Source organism: Macrobrachium rosenbergii, chromosome 19 (assembly GCF_040412425.1).
Source record: "Macrobrachium rosenbergii isolate ZJJX-2024 chromosome 19, ASM4041242v1, whole genome shotgun sequence".
Lineage (NCBI taxonomy): Eukaryota > Metazoa > Arthropoda > Malacostraca > Decapoda > Palaemonidae > Macrobrachium > Macrobrachium rosenbergii.
Genome location: NC_089759.1, coordinates 4011500 through 4023983, shown reverse-complemented (window position 1 = coordinate 4023983; position 12484 = coordinate 4011500). Strand labels below are relative to the sequence as shown.

Here is a 12484-nt window from a genome sequence, read left to right as displayed (position 1 = left end):
CCTCAGGTTTCAGAAGTTCATGAAGACCTATGGACCGAAGAGAGGAAAGAATTTGCTTTCCAACTTGATTGGCATTGATGCCAGTGGGCTTGCACCATGTGAGGATGAGGTCAATGCCCACATAAAGCGAGCATCATTCGTTGCAAAGATGTGGGCGGCTGCAGATAAACAAGATCTCGACCAGCACCCAACAGAAGAAAATGGCTGGCAATTACTAGATGGTGAGTACAAACCCATTTGGTTCTATGAAGAGCAGCTCCCAAAAAGTCTTGTCCCGGAAGAATCGGAACTTCAAGAATAGAGGAAGAGGCAAAAGCTGATATGCAGGTTGCATCATCTGATGAAGATGACTAGACTCGAACTAAGAAGGATCAGAAAATATTCATTAGGCTACATACACACAGTACTCATCACCAGATCAGCACAAATTATGACATACATACTTTGCAGAATTTATTTTATGTATATTATCCACAACCATTAGTTAGCTATGCCCAGCAGAAGATATCTTTCACGAAGATATGCTGGAGACTAAATTTTCTAATACTGTTTAAATTTTGTAATACTTCATATGTGATTAGTTTTGATGTTTTAATGTAGGGACGGAATATATTGTCAATTTAATGAGTTTTGCACAAATATTATCATTTAAGAACTACCTTTTCTTGTACTTTAGACGTGACATAGATTAGTCATACGAAGCGTCGCCTTTAGGGCGTTCTTAAACAAGGTTTGCACCAAATTCATCACTTAAGAATTATCAATTCTTGATCTGTAGGTTCTAGTGGATAATACTACCAAGTTTGAGCCATGTACTCAACATGTGATATAAACTTCACAATAGCGCCATCTTAGGCCATTCTTAAATGGATTTTGCACCAAATTTGGTATTTAAGAACACTTCATTTGTAATCAGGCTTCCAAACCGTAACTTTTGACACCAGTCTGGTCAATGTACTCCAGAATGTGATTCAAAGCTCATTTTGGGGGGCGTTCAAGAAGCGCCCCCTATATAACGCCGCCCCCTATATAACGCACCAAATTCAGAACTTAAGAATCGCCATACTGGAACTTAAGAATCGCCATACTGGTGCCTCCTAGGGATATATACTAACGATTATGACATTCAAACCTTTTGTACTCGAGATGTGTTATAACTCCTTGCTAGCTCCCGGAATAATACATCGCCAGTGACAGAGAGCCTTGCTTCCTCCAATCTGGCCTGCAGGTCTGTTCGGGTGAAACGTTGGAGTGAGGAGCGCACGTATCGTTTCATGTGTCCCCACACCTGCTCGATTGCATTGAGCTCGGGATGTGCGGGCGGCAGGCGGACGATTTCGTGACCCCATTCCCGAATGGTATTATCTACCCTGTACTCAGGCTCTGGCCTATTTTGACGGCGTATGTAGAGGAGTTCAGGTCTTGTAGCATGCTGCAGGAAGGATATATTTCTGCGCTGTAACCATTCAATATTCAATGAGGTCAGATTTCCTGGTAGCAGTGGTGGGACAACAACTCTCTTCAGTCATTATACTATGGTATGGAGCATTGTCCATCACTAATACCGAAGGCTCCTCTAGGAGTGGCAGGAGCTGAGTTGTTAGCCACCGTAGGAACATTTCGCCATTCATTTCCCCGTGGTAGTCGCCGCTGGTATTTTTAGCAGGGAAGCAGAGGAAGGAGCCCTCAATGAAGCCATCGGCTGTACTACCTGCGACTACCACGAAACGTTCCCCCTCCCCTGGTGGCACCTGACGGCTGTAATTGGCACTGGTATTTGGCTGTGTGGTATCCACCCATTCCATGTTATGACTTATTCTGGTTGTGAACCACGTTTCATCCAGGTACAATACCTCCCTGCCGTCTTCCCTGTGTCTTTGAAGGTCCCGCAGGGAACGTATCCTTTGGCACATGATGTCAATCGACTCCTTCCTGACATACATCTTGCGCTGAGTGGTCTTATACTCGATTCCCATTTTGTGGAGTAAGCGCCATAGCGAAATCTTTGAGGTACTTTCAGGGATGATACTTTCTTCCTTCAGGTTCTGTGCCAGGGATGCGAGAGTAAAAGCCTGCTTGGCAACAAACTTGGTATGGATGTGCCGACGTATGGCTCCTACAGAGAAACTGTCAAAGATAGGATGTGCTGGAGGCGCTGGTGGTGTGACGGGCCGTGACCTAGTCCTGCGATACACAATCGAATGCACCGTCCCCACTTTCATCCTCAAGGCTGCTGCAACACGGTGCTAAGGCCTATATGAAGGAAAGGAAATATAGATATGTATCATATAAAATAAAATTTGAACATCCATGACTTGAAAATACGTGCATCAATATAATCAAGGCTTTAACTCTGATGAATGTCCTGTGGAAAGGGTCAATATTTATTTGCAATTCATAGAGTAACTGTAACAAGTTACCTATTCAAACGAATCTGAAGGTAATTGTCAGCTTTCTCTTTATTAAAAAAGTTGAAGAGTTGGGTGACAAACTCATTTCTGCAACCATACGGACAGTTATGTTCTGAAGTGGCCATCACTTCTTCAAGCTCACCCTCGTAATACCAGTAGATGGCTAATGCCCTGAGTAGAAATGAGGTTTGCGAAGAAGGTAAGCAAACGCAGGTACAACAATCATTTTCCTATCAGTCATAGTGTCTATCACTCAACTACTCCAAAACCCTTCAGATAGATCTCAATCTAATAATTATTTACATAACCACTATCATAGAGAGAGAGAGAGAGAGAGAGAATGAGCAAATCAATGCATAAAGAAATCAGTCATCTGATAGGTAACAACCGATTGAATCGTTACATAGCTACAACAATATAAATTATAATTAGATAGAGAGATAGATAGATTGCTTGATATTAAAAAAATCATACAAAGTAAGTTGAAACTTTAGCTACCTTCCGAGAGAGAAAAAGAGAGAGAGAAAAAGAGAGCTTGAAGGGAGGGGGAGGGCAGGTGAGGGAAGAAAGGAGAGGGAAGGAGGGGATGGAGGAGGAGCTTTTGTATATGGTTGTTCGTTTTTGTGACTGGCTGATTGAGACTTTGCCCTTTGGTATAGGGGCAAGTGTCTTTATAATTAACAATTAATGATTCACGATACTCCTATAAATTTCCTCACTGGGTGTAATACACTATAGCAAAATCTCGTACTGATACGAGTGTTCGTTACAGAATAATTGCAAAAAATCGCACTTGCACTGTCTGTGAAACCCATAGTAAGGGTAAATATCAACAAAACTCTCTCCACGTAAAGAAATAGAAATACTCAAGCAAAAAATCAAATGCAGGCACAATGCCTTGAGAAGAATCACCTCTCTAAAACAAGCAGTATACCATGCCCTCAGAACCTTCTACATACAGACAAGAAGGTCAACTGTTGAGTACGCAGCACCTGTCCTTACTCGCCTCACTAACACAGAACAAAAAAGCTCCGAGGTAATCCAGAACAATGCCTTAAGACTCATTACAGGTGCACCCATGTGGACTAACTTGTGTCTTGAGAAACGAGACAAATTTACAATCTCTAACTCACAGAATAGATCAGAGAAACATGTCCATAGTGCTAAAAACCTTGAAAGGTAGCAGGAACTGCCCACTCAAAAGAGAAATCAAGAAAAACATTGAGCTTCACGAGGAACTAGACCCCCCCAAGACATATGCTGGCGACCTCCTAGCAGCTTTAAGGAGAGTAGAGATGCAAAATCAAGCTGCCGCAATCAAGGAAGACACACCAGTCAGAGTACAAAGAACAAGCACCCTGGGAGCCTGAACTATTCAAAGTAAACTTTACGATCCTCCCTGCAAGCAAAGAAGCATGCACTGCTCAACAGCAAAGGCTAGCAGCCCAAGAGGCAATCAGGAAAACTGCAGCCACAAATGAATACAGGACCATAAATAATCAAAAATACCACAAATTAAGGTGTTCAAAAGGAAGCCAACCACTAAGGTGGAGCAAACCCAAGTAAATGCAGCACAAGAATAACTCAAGGGGATAGCAAAACAATAAAAAAAAAGCCAATATATATTATAATTCAAAAATACAAGAAATTATTACTAGGCCTCTTCATAAACATTAAAACAAAAATCATTTACACACAACACACACACCAATAATTAGGCAACACATTCAACCTCTGAAGGAAAGGGGGCCCAGAGAGGAATAGAAACAAAAAGAAAGGAATAACCTGACTTTTACATGCTAAAGGATGATTATGAAATGATGCAAGTCTCCTCCCAAAATCACTCCAATGAAGGCCGAGGACAGCAAATCTCAATATAGAGTTAATCATAAACTCAACTGACTACTGCAGCACTGCCATGATCCCAGTCATCTCCGAAATAATTATGGATGCCGTGATCCCAGTAATCTTCATCAATGCTTTATAATATAAGTGGATGACACGCCTTACCGTCGCCAAGCGAGGCCCCTCTGGCAAGTACTGCACCAGAGGCAATGATGAAATGGCGAAGATCAAGAGAAACTGCCAGCTGAAGATATATATATTCTCAGACTTGCTGTAATTCCATGAGCAGAGAAAGAAAGCAGGCTCACTAGTCAAGGTGCAGATACCAACTGCCTGCAGCTCGGAAATCAGGTCTCAAGTCAATTCAGCAGAGCCAAAATATGGAGGGGAGAAACAGGGAGGATTAGTCAACAAGACTAAACAAAAATACCACTGGAGTGAGGAGACCCCTACTAACATGAAGGCGAACTAACAATGAACTTTACAGCCTTCAGAAATGAAAGAGGAACTTAAAAACTAACCTAAGTAAGCTAATATATTATAAAAAATCCTAAGGCTTACTTACACCTCCTCACCCAGAGAAAAAAAAATTTTTTTCAAGACAAACATGCAAAAGTTTTCAAGACAATTATACAAAAGTTTACGTTAAAGTTAAGGTAATTAATATAAACACTTAAAATACATAAACAACCAACAAAGGAATTACAAATGTTAAATGAAAAGTATCACAAACACCATACACTAAATAATTGCACCAGGTCCTTCACCTAGGACTAAAATCATATGACCAACCTGTATCAATAATTGATTATTACCATATGGGATCACCCAGGTTGCAAGAGGAGAGGGAGTGGCACTAAAGACAATTAATATATGCTATAAAACCAAATTGTCATACACCCATCCAACAAAATATAATGTCCAAATAAAGAACTCATTACTTGGGTAACTTGTAAATACTTATACTAACATGTGACATCCTTAATGCCTCATAGGCTACCTGAAATATACACCACATCCTTCGTCAAATATAAATAGTACACCAATTTACTGTTCACCACAGACTTTGACACAAGGTAAGTAAAGGGAAAAGGTTCATCTTTCCTTGTGAATTGTTCAAAGCTGCGAAGGTATAAGGATTAAATATCCTGAAAATATCATACACCTTAGCTGTACTTTTCCACTGCACAACCTTTGTAACACCTGTACATTGACCTTACACCATCATAGCACCTGTACATTAACCTTTCACCATCATAACACCGGTACATTAACCTTACACCAAAGTGTCTTGAATACATAACACGTTACAGCACTAACACAGCACTTTTTTTTTTTTTTTGAAGCACTATTAACACTAAATTTGGAGTCCACACTCTCCTAACAAAGGGGTGTATAAACAGAAATCAATTTGTCACACAAAATTCTTAACCTAATTTACATACCCAACTAATGTAATAAATACCATTGCCTAAAACATAAGGAGTCCAATCTAGGATTATCCATAAATACCTAAACCACCACACCTGAAATAATTCATAACCAGATAATTTTGATACCTCAGTTTTAAACTCAACTCAACCACAGAAATAACACCATTCATTATAAACTTCACAACCTCCTAAAGGAATTAAAGGCATAAATATATAATCATCCTATAAAATAACAGTTGAATCCACCAATTAACAGAATAATTATCTTACAGATGGTCAACATCCATCTATCATATCAAATAAATAACCCGTCATCATATCCAACATTGTAGTGTTACATTACATCATAACCTGTTCGACCATCATCACACAAAAATAAAAAGAAACCATCTGAAAATAATGATTAGTACTGAAACTAGAAAACACGAGTAACAGGGAACTTACCAACAGGTAAAGAATAGCCTTTAAAATTACCTAGTTTGCACTTACTCTGCCAGCCGGGACAATGCATCGGCCACCATATTCTCTTTACCTGGGATATGCTTAAACTGTAGATTGAATTCTTGGACCAAAATACTCCAGCGCATCAATCTCTGATTCTTATTCTTGTATCGATTCAAGAACGTTAATGGATTATGGTCCGTGCAAACTTTAATGGGCACACCTGAGGAGGAGAGATAGACATTAAAATGAGTTAATGCTAAGATCAAGGCCAACGTCTCCTTCTCGATTGTGGAATACCTTCTTTGAGGCGAAGTGAGCTTTTAGAAAAATATGCCACCGGGTGGACGATACCATTACTGTCAGCCTGACTCAATACCGCACCAACCCCACATCGCTCGCATCAGTGGTAAGCTGGAATGGAGAGTCAAAATTAGGAGCTGCTAACAAAGGCCGACTAATGAGGATCAGTTTTATCTTCTCTAATGCCTCCTGAGCCTCCTTACTCCAAACGAAGGTAACATTTTTCTTCAACAAAGCTGTAAGAGGTTCCGTAATGTCTGAAAAATTGCGAATGAATCTACGATAATAACTTGCCATTCCTAATACCCTTCGCAAATCTTTCCTACATTTAGGAACCTCTACCTTACGAATGGCTTCAATGTTAGCCTCCTTAGGAGCTACCATACCTGCTCCTATCTCATGTCCAAGATAAACCACCGTGGCTTTTGCGAAATCAGACTTTCTTAAATTAATAACCAGGCCTGCTTTCCTGAGTACTTTGAATAAGGCCTCAATTCTCTTCAAGTGCGACTGCCAGTCGTCGCTAAAAATAACCAAGTCATCGATATACACCACATCCCTCTAGACCACTAACCAAAGAATTCATAAGTCGCTGAAAAGTGGCAGCAGCATTTTTCATGCCAAAGGGCATCACTTTACATTGAAATAACCCCTGTTGGGTTACAAAAGCCGAAACATTTCTGGCCCTTTCCGACAGGGGCACCTGCCAATACCCTTTTAATAAGTCGAACTTCGTAATATATTTAGCACGACCCATTCGATCGATGCAATCCTCCACTCGAGGCAATGGAAAACTATCAGCCTTGGTCACCTCATTAAGCTTCCTGTAATCAAAACAAAGACGATAGTCTCCGTCAGATTTCTTGACCAACACAACTGGAGATGACCAAGGACTGACAACTCAACTCGGCTCAATTAAATTATGCTTGAGCATATACTCAACCTCTCTAGCAACAATTTCATTCTTTTTTGGGTTCAACCTATAAGGAGCCTGCTTCACGGGCGTGGCGTCCCCTACGTCCACGTCGTGCTGCAAGATCGTGGTCTTGCCGGGCACATTAGAAAACAAGTCCCTATATTTTAAAACCAAATTTCTCAAGGATTGTTGCTCATCTTTACCCAAGTGACTCAACATCTGAGGTAAATTTTCTAAAGCCTCGACATTACCTGCCAGCCATTCACTATCTTTCAAGTAAACGTCCCTATCCTCTGAAAAGCAATCATTATTAGGCTCATCTGAAAAAGAAGCATTATTACTAACAAAGTCACTTCTACAGTCTTGAAGAGCCGCAATTGGCCTAACCTTCTCTCTTTCATGGAAGGTTTTCATCATTTTTATATGTACCAATTGATGAGGCTTTCTCCTATCTGGCGTTTCCACCAAGAAATTAACATTATTTACCTTCTTTAATACCTTCCATGGTCCCTGGAAGGTAGCTTTGAGAGAATTACCTGGGATAGGTAACAGAACCAGTACCTTCTGTCCTACGTCGAAGTCCCGTGTCACAGTCTTTCTGTCAAAATAAAATTTCATTTTCTTCTGACTTTTCAACAAATTCTCACCTGCAAAAGACCAAGCCCTGGTTAATTTAGCATTCAAATTATTAAGGTAATCATACAGATTCAAATCAGGTGCATCTCCCTCCCAAGCCTCTCTCACCATATCGAGCGGACCCCTTACAGAATGTCCAAAAATCAAATTAAAAGGAGAGAGACCGAGAGATTGACCAGGAATAGAGCGGAATGCGAATAAGAGGAAGGGAAGATTTTTATCCCATTCAGCCCCATTCACAATACAATATTTCTTTAACATGCTTTTCATAGTTTGGTGAAAACGCTCCAAAGCACCCTGTGACTCTGGATGATAAGGCGAAGACGTTACATGTTTAATGCCTAATTCAGTCATTTTCTGCTTAAAATAACGACTCGTGAAGTTAGTACCGCAGTCAGACTGAATTACCTTCGGAAGACCAAATTTTGAAAAGAACCCTATTAATGCCTCTACAATCTTTTCACTCCTTATGGACCGCAAGGGGATTGCCTCGGGGTACCGAGACATACGATCCATAATAGTGAAAATATACTCATTTCCACTCTTTGACTTTGGGAGAGGACCAACAACATCAATTAACACTTCACGAAAAGGTTCAGACACAACAGGGATAGGTATTAATGGAGCCTTTGGAATAGGTAGATTAGGTTTGCCGATTCTCTGACAAACTTCACAACTATTAACAAATTTTTTTACATCACCTTTCAACTTAGGCCAAAAGAAATTATTCAATAACCTACCGACTGTTTTGTGAATACCAAAATGTCCCGCCATCACATTCTCGTGAGCTAATGACATCAACTCATGACGGTAACATTCAGGAACCACAATCTGTCGAATAATTTCGTAATCCTCCCCGAGGCATGCATTGGTCTACTTACTCTATACAATATTCTATTAATTACCTTAAACATAGGAACAGTCACATTCGTTATCTCACCAGAATCAATAAGGAGACTACCAAACTCCTTTTTCTGAGCCGAAACAAGTTCTTTAACAGTCCAATTGGGTTTTAATCTAACACTACTACTATCTACAGCTACATCACTACGTCCTAAACTACTCAAATCAACGTCGACTGTTGACTCTGCAGCGTCAACAGCCTTTGCTTTAGCACGAGTGACTACCGCTACTTCCACATCCGGATTAATCACAATTGGCACGGACTTATTCTCATACACAACCTCATTTCCGAGAACCACATCCACCTTTTTAATCGGAAATTTATCAACAATAGCCAAACGGATATTCCCCGAAAAATAAGGACAACTAAGATGAAATAGACCAATTGGATACGATTTTACCGTGTCCGGGAAACCACTCAAAATAACAAACTCCCGATTCTCATACACAAAATCATTCGGGACTGAATCTCTAAGAATTAATGATTGCGCAGCTCCGGTATCACGTAAAATATTCACTTTCCTCCTGACCTTTACCATCCAGCGAGACTTCACCCACGGCCAGAAAATCACCGAAGGAACTACCAGTCTCTGACTTTCTTAGTCATTGAGTCGAGGGCAGAGATCCAACCTGATTAGCACTTTTCTCAACCGCCATCATCGGATTACCTTTACTATTACGTACCTTTTTCCAAGCATTACACATTCTTTTGACATGACCCCGCTTGTTACAGAAAAAGCACGTCAAATACTTAGACTTTTGTGGATCATAAACATCCGACTCTCCAAGTCTGTTATTTTGCGAGTACCACACCTTTGATTGACCATTCGGAGAAACCTTATTTGATTGTACATTCTGAGACACATTATTCTTTCGGTTATTAAAATTACCAGATTTCCCAGAATAACCCCAACGTGATTTTTCCTTAGGTATCGTCTCTTTCATAGTATCTTTATGAGACAAAAAGTACTCATCTGATGCCACAGCAACCTCCTGAAGGGAATCTAATTTCAGTTCCTCCAAATGAACCTTCAAACGATCAGGAGTACACCTTTTGAACTCTTCAACCAACAGCAACTGCTTTAACTTATCAAAATCGTCCACCTCTTTAGATTTCAACCAATCAGTAGCAAATTGCTCTTTACTCCTTGCAAATTCTACGAAAGTCTGATTTTCATTTTTCCTTAAATTACGGAACCTTTGCCGATAGGCCTCCGGCACGAGCTCATATGCCTTCAACACTATCGCCTTTACACTTTCATAATCCGAGGAGAGATTTTCTTCTAAAGTTACATACACCTTTTGGGCTTTCCCAATCAATTTACTCTGGATAAGAGTAGTCCATAATCCAATAGGCCATTCTAACTTATTAGCAATTCTTTCGAATGACATAAAGAACTCTGCCACGTTATCTTCCTGGAAGTTCGGGACAAACTTCAAAGCCTGAGCTAAATTTGAGAAGGAGGAGGAAGCCTCAACACGAGAAGGAGACCCTGGTGACCCTGGCGTTTGCAAAGCCAACTTAGCTAACTCATGCTGCCTTTCTCTCTCTCTCTTCAAACACCATTTTTTGCTGGTCTATTTCCATTTGTTTTAGACTAATCTGTCTATCCAAAATTTCTACTGACAAGACCTCTTCTTTCCTAACCTTGGGTTTGGCTCCTGTCTTAGTCTCCTTAACACACTCATAAACCTTTAGCAATAGTATACCCTTCCTCATTGATACCGTTCTCTCCACTTCAAAAAAAATCTGCCACAGATTCTAACTCCTCTTTGTTTAATTCGGCCAACCTATCCTGCCATCCCTCTCCTTCAAGCAACTCTACGACATTCATATCCTCCATTTTGATTACGAATAATCACAACACTTTACCTATAACAAAATTATTTCACTTGCAATATTGCCAACCAATCAAACACTGAGGAGGTGTAACCATGCCACCTAACACTAATCAAGCCCCAAGAATTACCCTTGCACTGCAACAAGAACACCACAGGATACGATCGATCCTGGCAAGGTCGCCACTTGTCATGGCCTCGTTGGACCACAACACAATCTAGGTCCACAGGACCATAAATAATCAAAGATACCACAAATTAAGGTGTTCAAAAGGAAGCCAACCACTAAGGTGGGAGCAAACCCAAGTAAATGCAGCACAAGAATAACTCAAGGGGGATAGCAAAACAATGAAAAAAAGCCAATATATATTATAATTCAAAAATACAAGAAATTATTACTAGGCCTCTTCATAAACATTAAAACAAAATCATTTACACACAACACATACACCAATAATTAGGCAACACATTCAACCTCTGAAGGAGGAAAGGGGGCCCAGAGAGGAATAGAAAACAAAAGAAAGGAATAACCTGACTTTTACATGCTAAAGGATGATTATGAAATGATGCAAGTCTCCTCCCAAAATCACTCCAATGAAGGCCGAGGACAGCAAATCTCAATATAGAGTTAATCATAAACTCAACTGACTACTGCAGCACTGCCATGATCCCAGTCATCTTCGAAATAATTATGGATGCCGTGATCCCAGTAATCTTCATCAATGCTTTATAATATAAGTGGATGACACGCCTTACCGTCGCCAAGCGAGGCCCCTCTGGCAAGTACTGCACCAGAGGCAATGATGAAATGGCGAAGATCAAGAGAAACTGCCAGCTGAAGATATATATATTCTCAGACTTGCTGTAATTCCATGAGCAGAGAAAGAAAGCAGGCTCACTAGTCAAGGTGCAGATACCAACTGCCTGCAGCTCGGAAATCAGGTCTCAAGTCAATTCAGCAGAGCCAAAATATGGAGGGAGAAACAGGGAGGATTAGTCAACAAGACTAAACAAAAATACCACTGGAGTGAGGAGACCCTACTAACATGAAGGCGAACTAACAATGAACTTTACAGCCTTCAGAAATGAAAGAGGAACTTAAAAACTAACCTAAGACTCTTTAAGCTAATATATTATAAAAATCAAGGAATTAGGACCCTAGCAACCAAATTGCCTCCATTTCAAATCTTTTTTCTCTCCCCTGTCAAAATCGCCCTTTCATCAAAATCACCCAACAAATGCACAAAACACATCACATAAAGTTTAGATCATCTCTAACCCACATAGTTCTTTTCCCCAACACTCACTCACTCATCATACTTTTATCCTCATCTGATGGGTTAGGGTTCAAAGAGGTTGCAACCTTGCCTGTTAAATCTTTTCACTTCAAAATCGCCCCACCAAAATCACTTTCATGCATCATAATAAAGTTTTCATCTAACCTACACATATCACAGACTCATCATCAACATAGAGTTACGGCTGCTCTCAGAGCAAGAGCCCGTGCTGGCACAAGGCCAGCTAAATCTGAAACAACAACAACTGTACATTCATTCAGTAAGGAACCACCAATAAACCAGTCAACACCCAGCCAGTATGTCACTCAATTTCGTCCTTACACTGGTGACCCCGGAGTGACCCGAAGGAGCAGATAGTAGACGTGCGACCCAAGATGACGACCCACGCGCCAACGAACCCTTCGCCGCCTCCCCGCTTCCCGCTGTTCCCGAGTCTTCAATAGATGTCTGACCCTCCGA

The 12484-nt window shown here is 40.6% G+C and overlaps 1 protein-coding gene across 1 annotated transcript; it reads right to left on the bottom strand.

Moving 5' to 3' along the window:
- Positions 1 to 1466: 1466 nt before the first annotated feature.
- On the bottom strand, positions 1467 to 2222 carry LOC136848397 (uncharacterized). Its single transcript, XM_067120692.1, has one exon. It carries the CDS (start codon positions 2220 to 2222, stop codon positions 1467 to 1469), a length of 756 nt encoding a protein of 251 aa, XP_066976793.1.
- Positions 2223 to 12484: the final 10262 nt, after the last annotated feature.